The sequence below is a fragment of the Lineus longissimus genome, chromosome 4 (genome assembly GCF_910592395.1).
Source record: "Lineus longissimus chromosome 4, tnLinLong1.2, whole genome shotgun sequence".
Classification (NCBI taxonomy): domain Eukaryota; kingdom Metazoa; phylum Nemertea; class Pilidiophora; order Heteronemertea; family Lineidae; genus Lineus; species Lineus longissimus.
In genome coordinates, this window is record NC_088311.1 from 18,461,805 (window position 1) to 18,482,649 (window position 20,845).

At 41.4% G+C, this 20,845-nt stretch overlaps 2 protein-coding genes and 1 long non-coding RNA gene across 6 annotated transcripts in view; 1 reads left to right on the plus strand and 2 right to left on the minus strand.

Annotated features, from left to right (window-relative positions):
• Positions 1-273: 273 nt before the first annotated feature.
• On the minus strand, positions 274-5,810 carry LOC135486558 (uncharacterized). Of its 2 annotated transcripts, none has more exons than XM_064769429.1 (6): positions 5,725-5,810; positions 5,193-5,351; positions 3,911-4,209; positions 2,635-2,722; positions 1,992-2,160; positions 274-913 (listed from the first exon to the last, which is right to left on the minus strand). In XM_064769429.1, exons 2-6 carry the CDS (start codon positions 5,347-5,349, stop codon positions 868-870), a joined length of 759 nt encoding a protein of 252 aa, XP_064625499.1. In that variant the 5' UTR covers positions 5,350-5,351; positions 5,725-5,810; the 3' UTR covers positions 274-867. The 2 variants fall into 2 exon arrangements, with proteins under 2 accessions (XP_064625499.1, XP_064625498.1); XM_064769428.1 differs by having other exon boundaries at positions 5,649-5,810.
• A 4,346-nt stretch (positions 5,811-10,156) lies between these two features.
• Positions 10,157-10,907, plus strand: LOC135486811 (carbohydrate sulfotransferase 14-like). Its single transcript, XM_064769911.1, has 2 exons — positions 10,157-10,812; positions 10,895-10,907. Exons 1-2 carry the CDS (start codon positions 10,292-10,294, stop codon positions 10,905-10,907), a joined length of 534 nt encoding a protein of 177 aa, XP_064625981.1. The 5' UTR covers positions 10,157-10,291.
• Positions 10,905-20,845, minus strand: part of LOC135486559 (uncharacterized) — a 39,330-nt gene continuing 29,389 nt past the window's right edge. For 2 of the 3 annotated variants that reach the window (XR_010446722.1, XR_010446723.1), the window contains exons 2-3: positions 14,442-14,490; positions 10,905-12,850 (exon numbers count right to left, since the gene is read on the minus strand). This is a non-coding gene — a long non-coding RNA (uncharacterized LOC135486559). Of the gene's footprint in view, positions 12,851-13,426; positions 14,302-14,441; positions 14,491-20,845 lie in introns of those variants that run through there. The other variant, XR_010446721.1, reaches the window with a different exon arrangement.

Genomic DNA, 20,845 nt, shown 5'->3' on the forward strand with positions numbered 1-20,845 from the left:
TTAAGAAGGGGGACGAGTTTTCATTTTCTAAATTTTAGGCCGGGTCTATTTGGCAAGTCGCTCGCCGAACAGGCATCTTTTTTTGTCCTGTTTGGAGAGCCGCTTGCCAAACAGCACTAAAAAGCCACCCTGTTCGGCCAGCCGCGGGGGCTTGCCAAACAGGTAAAAATATTAATGTACCCTGTTTGGCGAGCTGGAGACTTTACAACACATTAGCCAATCGGGGGGCTCTCCATTCAGGACAAGAAAAAGTCGCTGTTTGGTAAGCCGGGCTTGCCAAATAGTCACTTCCTAAATTTTATTTCCAAACAATCAACAACACTTGGGAAATGACATAATTCTATGAGGTGAACATTATATATGCAAACTTTATACAAAATAAAATTTGTCACAATCTGCAATTTTCACCTCAAATCTATAACGATCTTCGAATAACGGAAATGATTATATGGTTCTTGCATGGCGGCGCAGAGTTCTACTGCAGCCTACTAGATGACGAAGGTGACTTCAAAGAAAAGCAATGCTTGAGCAATTTAAAAAAAGTATTTCTGTCGATCTCATCACATATGAGAATACAAGTCCGATGTACAGTTCCTTGATGAAAATAAGAACTATTGCTTTCTGGGACACAGAATAGGGTAAAAACAGTCAAATTTTTTACTGTTACACCAACACTTTCATTGGCCATTTGCGAGTGGTTGGTTTTAGTCGCATTGGTTGGTTTCAGGTGGCGTTGGCGCCAGTTGTAACGCTGTCCCGAAACACGATATCAATGTTGTCAATCAAAACGAATGGGTTTAATTTCGTCAGCTCATCATGAATGGATAATTTCTATCATGGTTTCTGTTGTCAAATGTTGGACTGCCATTAAAATACCTTCATATAGCCGTGCCAATTCAGCCCGCCATTGTAGCTGCAAAAAATAAGTGGAAATTACTAGTTGAAATTGCCATTCGGAGCACAATTCGGGTACAAAAATTCACACATACTAGTATTTGGTTTTGATGATTATGACTGAGGTGCCATAATTTCCATCGAAATTATAAGTAGCTTTTCAACTACGCTCTTCGAAGAATCGAAATTGATATACAATATCCTAGCTTCGTCATTGGTAACGGTTGCTAAGTGTTACTCGCACCGTGTACTCGCGTAGATTTGGCCTCTTCCGGTTAATAGGCCGAGGCAAATGAAGCGGAGTCCTCTCATTAGCCCGTTCTACACGAGGACAGTTGGAACCGGCTTCGAGCCAGCTCGAGGCGGGTCAGGATAATTTTTACCGTGTAGAACGAAATCAGAACCGTCTCCAAGTGACCTGACCCGAGGCGCGTTAGCACTGCAGTCTCGAGTCACTTGAGGCGGGTTGGAGCCACTTCAAGACGCTTAATCTCTCGTGTAGAACCGATCTGGCCTCGAGTCACTTTGCGCACGGTACTAAAATCGAGTAGTGCGGTATATAGCAGTTCATGAAAACACGCGCCACCATGCGACGGGTTAGTGGTTTAAGTGGCCTGAACTGACCTGGGGCCGGCGATTTGATCCGTCTCCGTGTAGACAGCGCAAAGCCAGTTACAGGTGATCCGGCTTCAAGTGGCTCGAGGTGAGGAGGGCTAAAACCGTCCTCGTGTAAAAGCAACTAATGGGATAGTGCGTATTCTGTCCCCACGATATGCGCGAGCGTATATCTTATATCTGTGTGTTTGTCACATGCAATGTGCGCATGAAAAATATTTCATGAACGGAGTTGATGAAACAGGATTCTTTGAAAAGTCACACAATTTCAACTAATGCGCAATCAGGCACCTCAACATACCAAATGAATCAAGTCTGAAAATCTATGTCTACATGGCAGCATGCAAAAACTAAATGACCGGCCTAGCAACCTCGGACATTTTCAGTCGTCCACAGACTGCGCATTGCAATGCCAATGTAATGTACATGTAATGGCTTATCAGTTCCCACCCTTTCTCCCTAAATATCTAGTCTAAACTCACCCGAACAGATCTGTATACAATCTGTCAATTTTAACCTTTTGTGCATTTCGTTTCAGGAAGTCTTTCAGTTGGTTCAGTTTTTCATGTCCAAATGTTCTGTAGTCGTCGGTATCGTAGCACGGGAAATCTGGGCCGTCCGGGCTGGTATCTTCGACACATATCATGTCACCTAGAGGCAATACAATAAGAAAACTGCATGCGTGGCTGATCCGAGTCATCAGATCGCACGAGATGATTTTCGCAGGCCTGAAATATCGACTGTAGACCTGGCTTTCAACAGCACGGGATTATTTCTCCTGTGATTCAGATATTTTTCAGCACATGGGTGGATCACCCTACTGGGTCATGCGTTTTTCTTCATGCATTTTCGCACATTTTGCTTCAAAATTCACACTGGTCTATTTACAGGTTTGGAAAATATGCATCCGTTACGAATGGTTTAATTAATGTTTGCACAGCTTTCAGAAAGTGACAGGAATTTGTAACAGTTGCGGCTCCCCTGTAGTTGGGAGCTATATAACAACGACTTTCTATCATGGTTTCCGATGTTTGTGTTCGGGGTTTTAATACACGGTGTGAACGGAGAAAGTGGCGGAAAGTCGCAAAGGCAACCTGCAAAAGGCCAAGACTACAATATAGTCACCTGGTTGTGCGAATCGTAATAGATGTTCCAACACTCCGACAACATTGACGTGCGCATCTTCACTGATGAACCACGGGTGAGGTAGATTCTGTGTATAAGAGAAAGTAACAGAAAAGAAACCAGCAATGAAAGTATAACAAATAAGTGCAATACAGTAGCAACCGTGTAATATACATGTATTTAGTTCTTCCCCTCTCATAAGGTGACATCGGATCTAGACTCTTTCACCTCAGTCTCGGGCCTGCATTCACTCATTACAGAGACTGGTACTTGACGGTATTTCACTGGTCATGAACTAGATTGGGGGGGGGGGGGGGCGTCGGCTTCCGTGTTTTTCACACAGATGGGTAACCTCGAGCCAATTGAATAATCAGGAATACCAGAGCGCTCAGTATGGACAGTGCATTCACTGTATGCACTGAAAATGTATGGCTCGCCTCGGATAAATCAGCGAGGCCCCCTCGGACCCTCCGCTGCGCGGCGAATAGGGTCAAGGTTACCTGGACTACATCGGATCCACGTCGGATCCTGAACACCCACGTAAACGATGCATAGAAACAGTTCCAGGTTGAATCTGGATTCAATCCGGATCATTTTCGACAAAGCAGTCAGATTCGACCCGGAACCAACGTGAATGTGGGGACGCTTGCTTTACGCGACTGCCAAAACAGCGGCCGCTATTTTCCCTCCGCTTCGTGGATTAGACACAGGTGCTTAAAACAATAACAGAATCATAGAAATCGATCCGCCAACAATGATACAAACAACTTCTAATACCGTCACCCGCCTGTGGCACATCCGGGACTTCATTGTGTTATGGAAATCTGTGTTGGTAGAAAGAATATATTTCGATCTGCTCGGAGAATATCCTTAATATTGACGGTAATATACGCGCGATGACTTGGAAATGAGCAGAGGCGAATGCACATTTACTTTGTGCATGCGAAGGGTCCTTAAGGTTTGACCATAGGCACCAACATTTTGGCTAGAGCTTGAAATCCTAAAGCAATTAGAACTATTTCAAAACGAAGTGAATGCCAATTTCAAGGGTGGGAGTCTGTTCTTTGTTTTTCAGAGAACATAAATTTGCATTCTCTTCATTTGAAGGAACTCTAATTGCTTTAGGATTTCAGGTTCCAGCCAAAATGGTGGTGTATATGGTCAACCCTCAAACCGTGACCAATGAAAGAGCAATGCACCGACTAGAAATCATAAAAAGTTTTTAGAAGATAATGATACTAGCCGGTTCATATATACATGTATGCAAACTAGCTACCTTTAACATGTCGTCTGGAAACACCTCCTCTATCTTCATACAGTCACCTTGAATGAAGGTAACATTATCCCTCCTAGCTTTCTCGTTTAGCAACCCGTTATCAATATCTACGGAGTAAACGTGCGCCTTTTGGCCGAATACTTTGGAGAGGTCGGCCATCCAGGCGGCGCTCGTGCCTTGCCATGTTCCTAGCTCGATGATGGTGACTGGTTTCTCTTCTTGGAGGAGTAACTGGTAGGTAGTTGTTTCTATTGCGCCCTTCATAAGAGGCATGCCACACCATTTGTTCTGGTACTTGCCTGAAAATTTCAAGACGTTTAATTTTTATTTTTTGGAAATCGCCGCATATTTCGCATTTTACAGTACTTCAACTGATCATTAAGTATCGAGCCAGTATTCGTCAGGTCGACCGTGACCTTGCAATTTATGCTGGAGTTAAATATCTATCGCAAACAAACTACAGAATATAGCACTAAAAAAACATTTTCGGCGAAAACGACAAAAATAATTGGCACGTAAGTTATATTTCACCCGACAAAATGAATAATGCAGTCGCAAAATATCAAACGGGAGCAAGAATTTATATAGAGGAAATAATTTAAATAAAGTCTGCCCACAACAACAGTAGAAGACAGAATAAAAATTCCGACTATACATGAAGTACATTGTATGTGTCAGTAATTACCGGCATCGTAACCATTTTGGATTTTTGCCCGAGGTATAGGCCCAGATGTATATAATTATGCAGTCCACCATTACATGTACAGTGTGACTGCGGTCCACCAACATGGGATCCTTTACTTGCCCATGCATAGACACTCAGGTCAAAGGGAAAGCTGCTTTTAGTCTCATCAAACAGATCTTCATAGCCTCCAACTTGTTGTGAACACCAAGGAATTTTAGTTCCTTGAAAGTTACGCCGGTTTACCAGCATAACAATCCCGGGCTCTCCCGGGATCGAACCCGGTGTAAAAGAAATGCAAGTCCCCCGGAATCTAAGTCCGGTCCTTTTGTTAAAGTGAATAGAGTCGCCGAGTTCCTTTGTTGAAGATTATGAAGCTAACCCTAACCAAACCATAATAATAACCGCATTCGTTGACAATACACAGCTAGTGTATGGGGTCCTGCATTCCTAGGACGTCCATTCCTTTTACACCGGGCCCCGGGTCCTGTTGTGTGGTAGAACCAGCGGTTATAAGGCTCCGCCAAACTTTATCCAGACATTTCAAAAGATCTTTGTTGAACACAATGTTCTAGAGGTCGGAATAGATTCGGAACATACCCACTGACAAAGTTTTCATTGCATCGACAGACAGGGCTCCGACATCTTTACGCTCTAGCAGGGTTTGGTAGCGCTTTTCGCCCCAGAGATCCTTCTTGCCCTTCTCGACACAACCGTGGTAATTGTAGATGTCATTGAAGAGCTGAGCGTCCGCCATCACTGAAAGGCCATGTTCAGAATAAGTTGGTTAGCCTCAATTTCCTATGTTTTCCATGGGGAGGAGGGTGATCAGATGAAGGAGTTTGGATGAAAATATCACAGGCAATTGATAGAAAGCGAGAAGGGGCTTGTATCTTGGGTCATAGCCAAAAAAGTCGATAGGGATTTTCGGGCTTCTGGGCATGAGTCAAGAGGTGGTTAATTTACAGTGGCATATCGTTTGAACACGACATGCATAGTAGTATTGTCGGGTTTTATATTTAAAGGGCTAAAGAGAAATGGATTATCAAGACCTACCGAATAACAATCCAAGTTGTCTGGGTTCCTATCAATACGAAGGCCAATAAAACGGACTCAAATAGTCGAGACTTACACTATATAATACGTGTATTGTGTGGACGGTTTTGGTGCGCCTGTTTTAACTTTATGACTCAGGTAGACGTGTTTTGTAATCTAGCAAGGCCGAGAAGCAATGCATGAGATATCATAATGATAGTCATTATAATAGTCATAATCGGGTAGTATTATATCTAATCTAAAGCCCGCATTAAAACCTGCTGGTATCAGTCTATCTATCTCTATCTATGTATCACATTTATATAGCGCCCTTATCAGAAGACGAGGTTCACTTTCTAACTGCCTGCCCAAAATATGATGCTTCAAGGAACGATTTTTTCTCAGTTATCAATGAGAACAACATCAACTTTTCAGGTCTCTCACCAGGAAATAAGTTTATCTGGCTTCTTTCAAATGAGGACCCTGGAATTTGTCAGAAGCTATCATCATTTTTACAGAAATGCTTTTCTGATCGCATAAAATAAGGACCTCCTCTCTCCCACCTACTAGTATCTACTCCAGGTTTGACCCCGGTAGTAGACTTTATATTGTTACTTTTGTCATGTATCCTTTGTATGTCTTATGTACTTTCAATCAAAATCATTGTATTTCTATTGTACCATGTGTACCTTTGCCCTCCGGGCCTTTTGATTAATAAACTAATTTGAATTTGAATTTATCAGTCCTATATTGGGCCGTTCAAAGGCGCTTAACAAAAACAGAGTCTCTATAAGAAGTATATAGTCTTTGACAACAATAAACAATTCTAATGTTCGTAATGTTGTTGAAAAAGGTGGGTCTTCAGGAGTGTCTTAAAAGTTGTGATGGAGTCCGCGTTTCGAATATTACTAGGGAGGTCATTCCAGAGTGCTGCTGCGGCACACTGGAATGTACAGTGTATGGAGATTCGGACATATTCAGCAAGTCACTGTCCACTATGGTTACAACAGCGTCAGCAGACGACAATAACACATTTGAAAATTCTGGCAGATTCAACAGCGAATAATTCCCGTTCTGTGGCACTCGACGAGGATTTGCTAGTAGCTATTTCTAGATGACAACTTGAATCCATATTGATGTAGTCGTCTTGCATAAGTAAAAAAAGCAGAATTTATGTAGACCTTGCCTAAATCAGGGCACCAAATGCGCTTTTTTTTCTCCCATATCTGCCATAAGTTGGGAAGATTATTGCATGTGCTGTGCTGTGTAGCACAAACACCAGAAGAGGCAGCGTTACTGGCGCGAAGCGAGAATGATGTCAATTGTGATTTGGACTGTAGTGTAATGTCAGCGAAGGCGTGTTCTTGTCCTAACTCAAGCCGATAGAAGACTTGAGCCAGACAGCGTGGAGGAATGTGATGGTACAAACGTAACTTGAAGATAGGATAACGGTGATGATGAAACTTTTAATATTTTGAGTAGGAGCTCATCCAAACAGGGGTTCCTCTGTTGGTGGCTATTCCTGAACTGTCTTAAAACATTCCAAAACCAACTCCTAGCAACGTCAAAACAAGTTAAGTGGTATAGGCCTATAAGAGTTCAATTAGGCCTATAATTACATGATTAAATCTTACAAATAATGTTTGGCTTACAGCTCTACGGTCACATGTATAAACTATGCATATTTGGCAAGGGCCTATAAATAATAGCAGGGAATACGTACAGGCTATGTAACAGTAGCTTGATTTACCATGTAGTTCGACCACCGTTCTTGACATGAAGCATACAGTCATGGTCCTCTCTATTAGCCAACACAGCTTCGCCTTTCTAATATTCTCATCACTATTTTAATTGACGAGTTGCGCTTAGCGTTTAACACCTTAATAAGCCTGGTTTTACCTCTACTGTCATCCATTATCAACTGACATGATGTAGTTTTACACAAGGGAGGTTAATAGGTATGTTTGAGTACTTTGAATAAATCATTGCGACAATATCATGCATTTTGTAGTCCAGTTTTCATGATCACATCATGTACAGTAGTTGATAGTTGCAGTAGTTGTTTGTTGTTGTTGTTAGAAGTATAAGTAAGTAGGGGATTCCAGTAAGGCCGCATCATAGTTTACTGTTAGCAACAACAACAACAACACTGGAGATATTTTACGCAGAAAAACAGTGGAAATTTTATGACTCTGAGTAACATATCATCTATCAATATCAATATACCACTGTCGCCATTGACGTAAATATAGATAACGCCAGGAGATTTTACTCACAAACCAGCACCCCATTTACACCAAACCCACAACATACCAGCACCCACACAATCCGATGTTTATACCTCGAACAGCCCGCGCCACGGGTATATGCTAGTTGTAATAAATAGTCAATGAGAATATTGGAATGGCGAAGCTGTGTTAGCTGTCAATTCTTTGTGCGGCGGTGCGTAATCCTAAACAAATATTTGGTACCATTACCCAACGGTGATTTGCTGCTGTGAATATTGTAGAGACGCCACGAGTAAGGCCAATTATTATTTCATAGCGTGTTTCGTAATGTGATAATTCTGACCACATCGTGTTTTTCTACATACTATATCTTTGAGGACATTGCACATGCATGCTCTATCAACCTTGGTTTCATTTGCTCGATTAGTTTGACGGTTGTTCATGCATCAGTTTTTTCCCATGCATTGAGATGACCGATTTGCTAATCCGTTCCTTTAACCCGTTACTTTATGAGGGTCTGATCTGAATTCTCCGAAAATGTCACACTTAGATCCGAAAGAGTTGGTAAAAATCGCAGTTACTGTCGTTGTAATAGGCCTATTCATCCTCGCAATGGTTTCATTAGATGTCCACCCATGGATGATGCACGGATCTCAGTTTACAGGTGAGTTTTGATTCCTCGTATTCAATTCAAATTATTTTATATGGTTCATAATGAACTGCAACTACATGTAGTTTACAGTGTAAATGCACTGTGCGCCTACGAAGGCTCGTTTTCAGCAGTTATGGTTTAAGGAATTGGTACCGAGCTGGAGGTATTGGTTGTCTCACCCAAACCGCGAGGGTGGAGCTAAAATGTCGACCAAACCGAGGTGGACATTGTAGCCGAGGTTTTGGCCAATATTTTATCTCCACCCTAGCGGTTGTGGTGAGACAATCAATACCGACAGTGAGGTATCAATTTCTATTCTGACCATCTCAAATTAGAAATCGAATAATGTGGTTTTCAAATGTTTTTGAAATGCTTCCATATTTTGCACCAACCCAAGCGGTTATGAGCTATAACCCATAACCGCTGAATTCAAAACGAGGTTTCATTGGCGCCTAGTGAATTTACACCGTAATGCGCGGTTCATTCTAAACCCAGTTGTTTTAGAATAGGCAACCAAAACCGCTAAGGTCATGTAGGTTGGTGCAAAATACGGAATCAGTCAAAAAGTATTAAAATAGCATTATTCGTTGTTTAATATGATATGTTTTAGAATAGAAAGTGATACCTCGCTGTTGGTATTGATTGTCTTACCAAACCCACACGGGTGGAGCAAAAATGTTGACCAAAACCGAGACGGAGCTCCATATTTGTAGTTTGGTGAGACAATAAATACTTCTAGTCGCTTGGCAGCGGGAAAGGCGTTTCTCAATACAGTCATTCCGATTCCAATTCCACTTGGGAGAATTCAAATTTTAAAGGTTCTTCAAAACTGGGGACTTTCACGGTCAAAATCAGAGACTTTTTTCGAAAAAGTGCAGGGTCGTTTGCACCCCCTGACATCGACTTGACTAACCCCCTGTACCCGCGACAAACATAATGAATTGAAATAGTAATATAGTTTTGGACAATGTGGACCCGGCTCTTACTTTTTTTGAAAATGATCATGTTTTTCCAACCCGTAATTTTTGTTAGCTGAATTTGTTGTATAAATTCGGAAAAACTAAGCAAGTACTCGTATAGTGCAGCCCATACTGTCATAACTATACACCGACGTCATGCTGACAAATCACTGATTAACGAAATGGTAAATTATGTTGATATCTCAATTGCTCAACCTTAGTTTAAAGATGTCATTTGGTACCTATCCTAGAACATAATTATACATGTACCTATTTTAACCATTTGTGTCAGTCTAGTTATATCGGAATGGCCTTTAATACGTGTCAATCTTTGAGTTTCCTTTTCCCTTTATTCCAGTTCCTAACATGACAGCATCTTTGAATCGAAATAATAAATCCAAAAGATCTGGCCCGGTCCAGCTGCAGGGAAAGACAACATCACCATCTTCCGTCTCACAAATGTACAACTCTACCATTTCTTCATTATCTGAGGTGCGTGTGTGATCAGCTTCTCTATGTCTCTGAACAATTAGCGAAGGTGTATAATACAACCCCTAGACATAATACTGTAAAGGAACGCCTGAATAAAGTAAAGGAACATCTGGAATAATTCATAGGGCGTACAGTCAGCTGCTTTCCTGTGCAATTTAGTTGCTCCTCTGCACGACTGGTGGCTTCCTGGTGTTTTAAGGAGGACACTTATTCTCCTAATATACTTGCCATTAAAGACCTACTGTGAGATTCAACCTACTATTATATTGACACATTCCATTTCAGGGAGAACTTCAGGATCAAGAGAGTATTAATGCAGAAAGAGTAAAGGAGATGAACGATTACTGCAAGATCTTAGACAAAAATGAATCATTTTATAAAAACCTAGACATGCTAAAGGTCCCTCCAAGTCGTTTAGGTCATTTATACGTGAATGACAAATATAAATTCATACACTGTATGATTCCGAAAATAGGGTGTACGAACTGGAAAAGGTTGTTTCTGGGATTAGCAGGCGTCAAGTCTCCGTTTGTGCGTCAGCTGTCTGTTCACCGGTCCCCCCGCGTTGCAAGGATGCGGTTAAGTAACTACACGCCAGACGAAATAGCATACAGGTTGCAGCATTATACCAAATCCATTGCAGTCCGTGATCCTATGGAGCGAGTATTATCAGCATTTCGAAGTAAACTTAGTTCGCCAGGTAAACGGTCCTTCCATGAAAAATACGGGGCTGAAATTTTGCAAAAATATCATCCCGATTTGCCACAGTATGTTTTGGACAAAGGAATGGGTGTGACGTTTCAAGATTTTGTGCACCACCTCACACACCCGATGGATTTCCCGGATCTAAAGCCGTGGGTTAATATGAACCAACATTGGGAACGATACATTAAGTCATGTCATCCATGTTATGTGCGATATGATATTGTCGCCAAGTACGAAACGCTAGCCGAAGACGTTAGGTTTATTCTGAAAAAGATCAAGGCTTCGGATGTGATATCATGGCCGGAGCGGAGCCTGCTCTATCACCAACGGCCAACATCAGAACTTGTCTCCGAGGCAATTAAAAACATTTCATCTCAGGATATGATGGCTTTTCGGGCTCTCTATTACAATGATTATAAAATGTTTGGGTATAAATTTCACAGCCACGGATAGCACAATGTATCCCAGCCAATCCTTTAGACTTTTGACCAAAATTATATACCTCCAAGAAAGTAGGCCAGTTCTGGTGTAACTATTGTATGGGGAGAGCATCGCCATATATTAGTTTGGAGAGGTTCAGATTTCGACTCCGAGAACGAAAACGAGGAAGCATTTTGACGACGGATATCGCGATGCCTGCTGCCAGAAGTGAAACGAAACGGTGTGTGTGTTTAATGTCTTGTATGCCTTGAAAAACTGACACAAAACAATCAATTTGACCTGTAGACCTCGACCAGAGAAAACAACACCCCGTTTTCGTTTTCGAATCTTGATCTTTACCTTTCTTTTAGCGCAATACCAAAGTTAGTGTGACATTGAGTTCCACAACAGATGGGTTCAGCGGTCGCTCACACTACATTTGCTTGGAAGTGTACGCAGGTTTGAAGAAGAATACACAGAAGTGGTGAGCGGTACCCAGCAGCAGATCAGCCGGGACAGATTACAGTCAATGGTACATGTATATATCATACATCGAGTCTAACATTTTAAGGGAAGTCACCACTTTTAAAACGACGGTATCACGAGCATTTTTACATACATGTATGTACCTCAGAATGTATACAGTCACAATATTGCCTTGAATTGACAAACACCCCGCCCGACGATTCGGTCTAAGCAGCATGTAAGTTCATGTCGGGTACCATTCAGGAAAATAAAAAATAACTTGCGTATAGAAACTGAAAATGTTAAGCGATCGCAGCGACGTCTCCTGTGTGGCAATGTGCATTGGGCATGTTCGTGATTTCGACCAACGCCACGATTGACAGAAGTCAGAACAAATTGTACAGATAGTGTTACCGGTTGCGCATGCGCTAACAACAGTGTGCAAGCACAATGCGCAAGCGCAACCGGATACAAAATAATTTCTGCAAGTTCTGTCGATCGCAGTGTTGACGCAAAATCCTCAAAGGAGTATATCTTGCGATGGGAAAAATGGAGACTTCTACGAGTTCTATGAAAAGATGGAAGCACTCAATGCTTTGTATTTACACATAACGTCGTTTCGGTAAAACTGTGGTCATACGGTTTCATTTGGCATTTGGTCCAATAAGTATCCATCCTTCACACCCCGCATCCTCTTTATACTCAATCTCAGCAACGATTTACTCTCCTCCAAAAGTTTCTTGTTGTCCCGATAGTCGTCGCTGTAATAGTCCTTGCCCGGCGGTGTTGCATAGCGTCGGCGTTTCAACTGAATCGTCACAAGAATTGCAATAATTATCACATAGAGACCGATAATTGAGAATGAATATACGTAGGCTGAGCCACCGCTGTCACCAAGTTGGTTGATGGACGAGGACATGTTAGTCCGCCAAGGGATGTACTCCAATCCCACTTGGGTGTAGTTCCCGTACTGCCTCATTTTCGTCAATTTATTCAACCATAACTAATCACAACACAATTTGCAACATCCGAAGGGAGTTGATTGGCAGCTTTCTAATAACCATGGTCCTGACAGAATCATTCGTGTTCAAGCGGGTGCTAGAGAGAAAAGTACACCACAACGGCAGCAATCATCCTAATATCTAAATGAACTATGATATATTCTAGCATCAAGACGTCTTTCTGATCAGACAAGCTTTACATCTTCCTGATGAGATCAAGCGCTCGTTCGACATATCGCACTGACGCTGTTTCCCTATCCATCACTGTTGTCCATCATTGTTGAAAAGAGTATGGGAAGAGCTGAAATGTGAAACAAATGTAGATGTCACGTTTTTTAATTGATGATAAAAATCCCTAAGAACATAACTAAAGCTGAAAGCATGGCCATTTTTAGCCCGACATAGTCTTCGACTAGTCACAAGAATGGCCTAATTCAAGATGTTATCATTCTGATGTTTTTTTACGCTCCTAATTGATTGGTTGAATATACGCAAGCCACTCAATACGTCTTCGCGAGATAATGCGACATCGAATGAGCTTTGCAAAGTTCTAGATCTCGATTTGCACAACTTTGTTATCTACACTAATGAAAATCAGCCTGTTGCAATCAACGTCAGAGTCTTCTGATAGTATCCGGGTAATGTCGTTTACGAGATAATGTAATCCAAGACAAGATCACGGAATCGTCAAAAGCTGGGTACACGTAATTTGATGAGTCATCAATAATGTCAAAGGCGGCGTGCACGTAATCTGATGACGGCGCTGTCTAATGAAATCCGCAAGCACAGCCACAAATAGATTTTGTATGCAGCAATCTGCCTTCCTGGTGACGGTTTGACAGATTCCCGGTATCCAATCAACTGCTGGGCCACCTACCAATCTTTAGTGTTGATCAAATTCCAACAGTTTCGTTAAACATTTTTCAAGCGTGAAATCGGGAATCAAGTTCGATCATTCAACCCGATTTCCGACAGACGCCCTCCTTCCTGACCTGGCAGAGGTTCGTTGTTCCCACCACTAAACCGAACCAGAAACAGAGACTATGCTCTTTTGATACTCTGGATTACTGTTCAACCAAACCATACAACACAGAGACGCATTCAATTACTCTAACCAGACACTGAGTCTTACAAAAGAAGAGTCAGGCATCTACGGAACGAAAGTTTCAACATCAAAGCCAACGCCAACTTCGAAAGACGTGCACTTGGACAGAGCTCTCTCAGGCCAACTCCGCACAACTGGAACTTAGACAAATTCTTCGATCAGCTGAACAAATCAAACGCTCCGTTTTAAAGCGAACGCTAGCATCAAATTTACTGATTTCTATACAACACTTTAGACATATACATGTACGTACATGTAGTGTCAAAGACAACATTGATATGAAAAACGACATGTTTCGTCTTTTATTAGAGAGTCTCTGCTCTAACTGTTCAACTGAGTCAAAAAAGCTGTGACGAATAATGCTGTGACGCTCACTGTTCACCCAAACATTGCAAAAGTAGAGACAAATTCAGTTACCTTCACTGTTCATCCGAACCAAAATCAAAGACCAATTCAAAAACTTGAGCCAAAAGCGAGACCAATGCTGTTCCCCCCATGGTGAGTTATAATGGAACCCAAAGCAGAGACAACTGTTGTTACTTTAACAGTTCTCAACCAAACCGAAAACAACGACAGATTCGAGTTAAAATGGAAACAGTGGGTATCATTCAGCCGAGTATCCCTAGGGTTGGTTGGCATCTAATTTAGATAGAAGCGTGATAGCTCACTATCAGGAAGGATTTATTCCATTAAGGTCCGAGGAATAAACTGAAGGGCTGGTGGCGTGCAGCTCTGGATGGCTATGTCAGTGTGCCGGTAAGACAGCCGGGGGCCTGTGCAGACTCACTTCTCGTCGTAATATTTTCCTCATCAGTTTATCATTGATACGGTGTAATCTGAAAAATATTCAAAAAGTGTGACTTAGAAGAAACATCGAGTCAGTAATAGAAGGTGTTGATTTTTCAAAAAAGGATTACTCTTAGACTTTGAATAACTCCCAAAATATTGATCTGAGATGAACCTACTCTCCACTACATGCAGCCGAGATGAAACTGTTTTGTTTATGAGAAAATGTAAATGCATGCTTAATGTGCAATAACACATGCATAATGAAACATACTGAAAACACAAATCTCCGCTACATAAGACAAAACTTTGGTAAACATCAAATCAACAATTTTGGAGTTATTGAAAATCAAAAGTATTTTTGTAAACACCAGGTATGCGAGAAAGGCTGCAGGATGCACTGAAATAAAAATATGAAGAACATCTGTCAAGCAAGAGTATCTGAATAACGTAAGAGAAAAACAGAAGATACTCTAAGAAATACGACCTGTCTGAAAGTTGGGTCGGGCCTAGTTATACAAAGTCAACTATCTCGCGCCCATACCAATGCGCCAATTCTACGGATTGTATCTCCCGCACATGGACTAATCTGATTAATTTTTCCAAGCAATACAAGCACAACGGAAAAGACTATACCCTCTCGCAAACGTTATTGCTCGGTTTATTGAGTACGGCTGATTATTGCGATATTGTGCGATACGACTCAAAGGAGTAATGACACCATCAATGAAATATGATACAAGAGAAACAAATGAATGGATGACGCTGATGATGTTTAAACTATTTTTAACATCTTTACAATGACAAGCACGCAATATCCGAATATACATGATTCATATGTACGGTGGCCCGTAACGTCGTGCTTTTTTTCTAAGCTACTTTTAACATTTTTCTCGAATTACCTCCCAGTGGAAATTATACCAATCGCGTCGGAAACCATATTACCGCAGCACATCCAGTCGCCAATTACTGTATCGTCGTACGGTATGTCGGCAATATTCACACTTGCTCGAGATATTTTCATCACCATACATGTATAGGTCAAACCAGAAAAAGTTCCCTTACTGCGCACATCACGTGGACACTATCAATAGTACGACGTCGATCCCCCCGAGTTCTGCCTATAATCACAATTAAGATATTCATACATGTCATATTGCGAAGAGATAAAATTCCCCAACTTCGCTTTTCAAATGAAGGCTGCCAATTCGATCCCCTAAATTCTGCCTATGGCCGCCCTTTAGTTTTGCCAACACTGCCAATAGCGAACAAGTCGTGATCGTATGTTATACTCGTGCCAGGGCTCTTATCTGTGAGGCATTTATCCAAGAAATTCACGGATGCATTCTAATGGATACCAATAGCTCTCCACTCTTGGCCAATGTGGATTGTTGTGCACTTATCAGAGCATTCTCCCCGCGTATGATCCATATTGGAAAGACTATTGGCAATTTGGAAGAATACATTAGAGGCGATAAATCTTTGAAGGTAATAGGGATTCCACCCTTCGATGATCAATGGAAGAGGTAGAGGATGGATTGTTGGCGGTTCTATTGAGTGTTTTTATGGTTGAACTCGTTTAGATGGACGAAAAGGTTTGTTCATCAATTTCAAGTAACAGGCCACCCATGCAGGAGGATGTGTAAACAAGACGTTCGGCGCGTGAAGAGGTTTTATATATGAGTCAAGTCCAAGATTTAACACCTGACACGCTTTGTAATAAAGGTTTTTGATGTTTTGGAAAGCCTTTATGATTTTTCGACTATCACAACTGAGCACAACGTAGAAGTTTTTCAGTGAAGTGACTTAAACCCAAATAGGGTTTTTTATTTTACTCAAAGACCTCTATTGGGTGTCTATTTCTGTTGGTCGAAAACCATTTAAGGATTTCAAAAGCTCAAAAACCTACTTTTCTAAGAGTGTAATTAACGTTAGAGATCACGTTGGAGACACTGCTGGCACAATTTGTATGTGTTATCACAACTAATGTAACATGGACAGCCAACACAATATGATTTTGCCTTTACATATTAAAAGGTGAATGATTATATTTTTCGCTCACTTGTTGAGAAAGCCGATGTGGCAAGAACCCAAGTAAACTGCTATGATTCCTCCCTGAACTGGCTAATCATTCGTAACATTTGACTAACTAACCGATCAGGATTGATGGGTTTACGATGTGCTGTCAATTATGTTTCAGTGCCCATTGTCATCAATAACGATTCGTTGGTGATGATGACGACAGTATCGAGATAGAGGAGTGACGAGATAGCTATGGTTGTCATAGGCGTATTGAGGACTGTGGAAGAGGGTGCAAGAGTCCCCTTTTACTTGAAAAATAGTGATCATTTAACTCCCCAGTGCTAAAAAGGACATCTTTGATATTGACCACGAAAATCCCTTAATTTTTCGACGACATTCCTCCTCGGGCACAACGACACCCCCTCAAGAAGGCATGGCTACTTTTTACATTTTCTCGGGCGGTGAAAACACACCTTTCAGTTAGCTAGATTTGGCCTGATGAACATGTGGGCAGTAGGGGCCGCAATAGGGTTCTATTCTGAAACTTGCGTATGAGGTGATGATCCATCTATGGCTTTAGGAATTGCTCGTAGGAAATTCGCTTTAAGTTTTCAAATTTCTGATTGAACGGAGAATGCCTTTAAAAAAAATTCGCGGCCAGCTGCCTCTTGCTGGCACAGAACGGCCATCGATTCTTATCGTTGCCATAAATAAGTCATTTCATACAATTATCGATCGAATTATTCCCAGATTTTATCGTCTCACTTTCCCCGGGGACCGAAGAGAAATGGCGAACGCCGACTTTAATGCAAAAGCGTATCTTCTGTCAAATGTGATGGCTATATATTAGAAACCTCTGTGGAAATAGTTCATCCTCGAAACTGATAATCGCATTCAGCCGCCCATTCATCATGGTCCAATACATTCGTTTGTGATGATTCGATTTGCCTGCGCGAGGAAATAGCTTCTGGCATTCAAGCCATCAGATGGTTCGCGTTTCATGGTTTGCATGATTGCTGGCATGGGCTGTCGGACTCCCGACAGCCAAATGGGAAATGGCTCCTTGGGGCATACATCCGACTTTTCTCTGAAAGGTCGGATTTCTAAAAAAAACTGTGAAAAATACCAGGGCTTCCTAAAATAGGGCAAGAAAGATCAAAGGCCTATTATATGCTGAATAGGGTTAATGAGGTATGAGTCAAACACTCAGAGTGACCCTAAGTGTAAATACGATTTAGCTCACTTAATTAGGTCATCTCATTGTTTATCTTTAATGCCCTTTTTTGGAAGCCCTGGTATTTTTCACAGGTTTTGTATAAATCTTACCTTTCAGGGAAAAGTCGGATAGAGTCGGACTTTTGTCGGATAAATCAGGAAAAAATAAGAAACCGTTAAGAAGTCAGAAACAGCCTCTTATTAGTAAACCATCATGATCAGAAGTCCTTGGTAAGCAAAGTTTAAGAACTTTCATATTTTCTTTGCAATCCTAACTTAATCCTTGAATCGTTCAAGATACACGAGATCTGACTCATCCGAATATCGGACTGCAAAATTAAATTTGATATTAGTTATTCAAAACCCTGAGCGTCTCAATTCAATTATCCTATAAACTGATAAAAGCATGTGGCGTGATCGAATTAAATAATCGTTATGGAGACGCCCTAGAGGGTATATAGGCAGACATGGGGAGCCTAGGGACCAGAGGCTGCCATGCATGTAAACTGCCTAGGGAATTTTTCTGTCATAAAATACCATCGGTTTTATAGTTCATTTAAAGACTCCGTTTTCATGTACATGTATATTTGCTTATAACGGAAGAGTCCGCCCGCACTGAGACCGGGTCGTTTTTTTAGTGTCAAAATGAGGTATCAAAGCACAAAACTACGTGTTCTATATCCTTTTGCAAATTTTCGTCATGACCAGCCATAGAACACTCATGATCGATAAGTTAATAGCCAAACATGGTGTACTGTGAATCCTTTTTGATGGTAAGTGTTTAAATGAGACATTATCAGTGACACCTGAGGTAGTTTTGGCCCGATATTATTGCTAACATCTGACTGGTTGTCGTTCAAATGATGTCATCATTTCAAAATTGTCCGTAAATAAAGGTATTTTGTACTAAAAAACCAGTCAATGAAAACGATGATTTCACGAAATGTTTTGACATCATTCTGGGCTGCATGGTCTACAAAAACGTAATGAGTAACATACCGGATCGGTCGAGCACCGGAAAAACAACTGCCGCGCCTCCTGACAGGCCTACCTACATCCCAACTGGTCGAGGAAGCCGAAAACCGTGCGTCCTGCTGCTAGCTGTCATGGCGCCCGGCCCACGACCGCAGGTCACGGGACTGACTGACTGACTGAATGTCGAGATTCTTTGGGGTTTTTTATTCTGTTTTCCACAGGCTTTTAATCTTAAATTAATTAGTGGCACATTTTTAAAGAAAAATGGTTATTAAGCGTTGATACTGAATTTTTTTATGCATCATATAAATGCCACTGCTGCCTGCTCTGTCAAGTAACTATCTTGCCAATATTTACAAGTGACAAGCATGTGGAAAACGCCTTTTCGAGAGGTGTACAAATTGTGGACACGTTTTTTGCGTCCAACTTCGAGATGACCGACTGTTTTTTTTCTTCTAAATACCCATGGACAGATATATCGTGACATCATCCTGCTATTAACAATCACGAGCGGTAGCTATTATTCTACCACAAATACTTTCTATGCTACCTCTGAACTATTTTGAAACCCATAAGGCATGATTATAGTCAACACATCTTCAGCATTTAAGTCACGTTCAGTAATGTTGTTCGGCGAACGATTTCAAGGTAAGTTTGCAATCGATCTATGCACGCCTATAATGTAGCGTTCGAAGCTTTCTTCAGAGCAGTTCTACCGGCAGTCACTACTTCTTCTTTGAGATGGATGAAGAGACACCATCTACGATTTTTGTCAAGTGCAAGGCTGTCAGGATGTTCAGATTGTCATCATCACCGGGCCCGGCTTCTCACCTCGGTCTTTGATCGAAGATCTAGCACTCCCTCATGCGATATAGATGAAGAAAATCTCACAACATTCTAATGTGTCCTCCTATTTCTTTATGTAAATGTCTGCGGTGTAGTTGGGAGTTATACGAAAATGCCCTATTTTTTGGCGGCTAAGCCGATACTTACTAGTACTTTTATACCAGTAGCTCAACATAGGAAAGTTGGTATATACATGTAGTTACAGTGCCGGGCTCTCAATCAGGTTCTAGACTCTTAAAATTAGATAGTACAAATAACTCTTTTAATAGTTTATTTTTGCACCGTCTGTGAAATTAGTTGTCTCAACTATCAAAACAGTAATTCTTGACCATTTTGATGGTAGTTTTTACACCTTGGGACTTATTGATTGTTAACTTTCTACTAATATCACCGTTGGTGCAATAGCAACTACCCAATTAGTTGTTTTTACTGAGGAACTTTACGAGTGTATGTTCCATTTTCGTAAGGAACACCCGTTTCATCTCGGCAATAACCCCAACTGACCACGCGTAACCGTGTGACACGCAAAAACGCACATCTCGCCTTAGAGAAGACATCCTCCTCTAAGAAGAACGACTCCTTAAAGTGCGCAGCGAACACCGAAGGAGAACCAGAAAGTTAGAGAAATAAAGATCTCAAATGGCGTACCTGAAAGATAAATTTGGAAAGTATTAGTTGTCTCAATATTACTCTATTACTCCCACGACTGTGACGTCTCGGAGGACGATTGCCATGCCATGTTTAATTGCGGCAAAAACGATTGTTTTTGAAACGAATCATTTCTATATGATTATTTCAGATGCCAAATAGGTGGCTTCGTGTAATATCTTTTGATATTGTAATTGGTTTTGGGACCAAGACTGCCAAAGAACGTACAGTCACGTGCGCTTACGACACGGGCGAAAGTGCTTGAAGGTTAATAGGCTTTTGAGTGATAAATCGAATGCTTGAGCATTAACGAGAGCGTAGAGTATTTGCTTAAAAGCTGAACGGATTCGCTGATAGTACAGTTGAATTTTAATTTTTTTTGCAGGGAATTCTGACATCACGCGTTGTTTCATTTGCGCTGAAAGTCATTCGACCGAGCGAGCGGGCAGTGCATTTATCCTGTGAAGAAAACTATTATTACGATGTTAAGTCACGTCACTAAAGAGTTACCATGCGCAGTGCACAGTGTGTAGCTGGAGACTAAAGTAAAAACAGCATTTGAGGAAAGGCGCTTGAACTTTGAGAGTTTTTACGTGATAAATCGAATGCCGAAACATTTAAATGAGAGCGTTGAGGCTGAGGCGGAATAAAGCCGTCCTCAGATGGCTAGCTTTGCTTTTCGTCGATTAATAAGGCCCG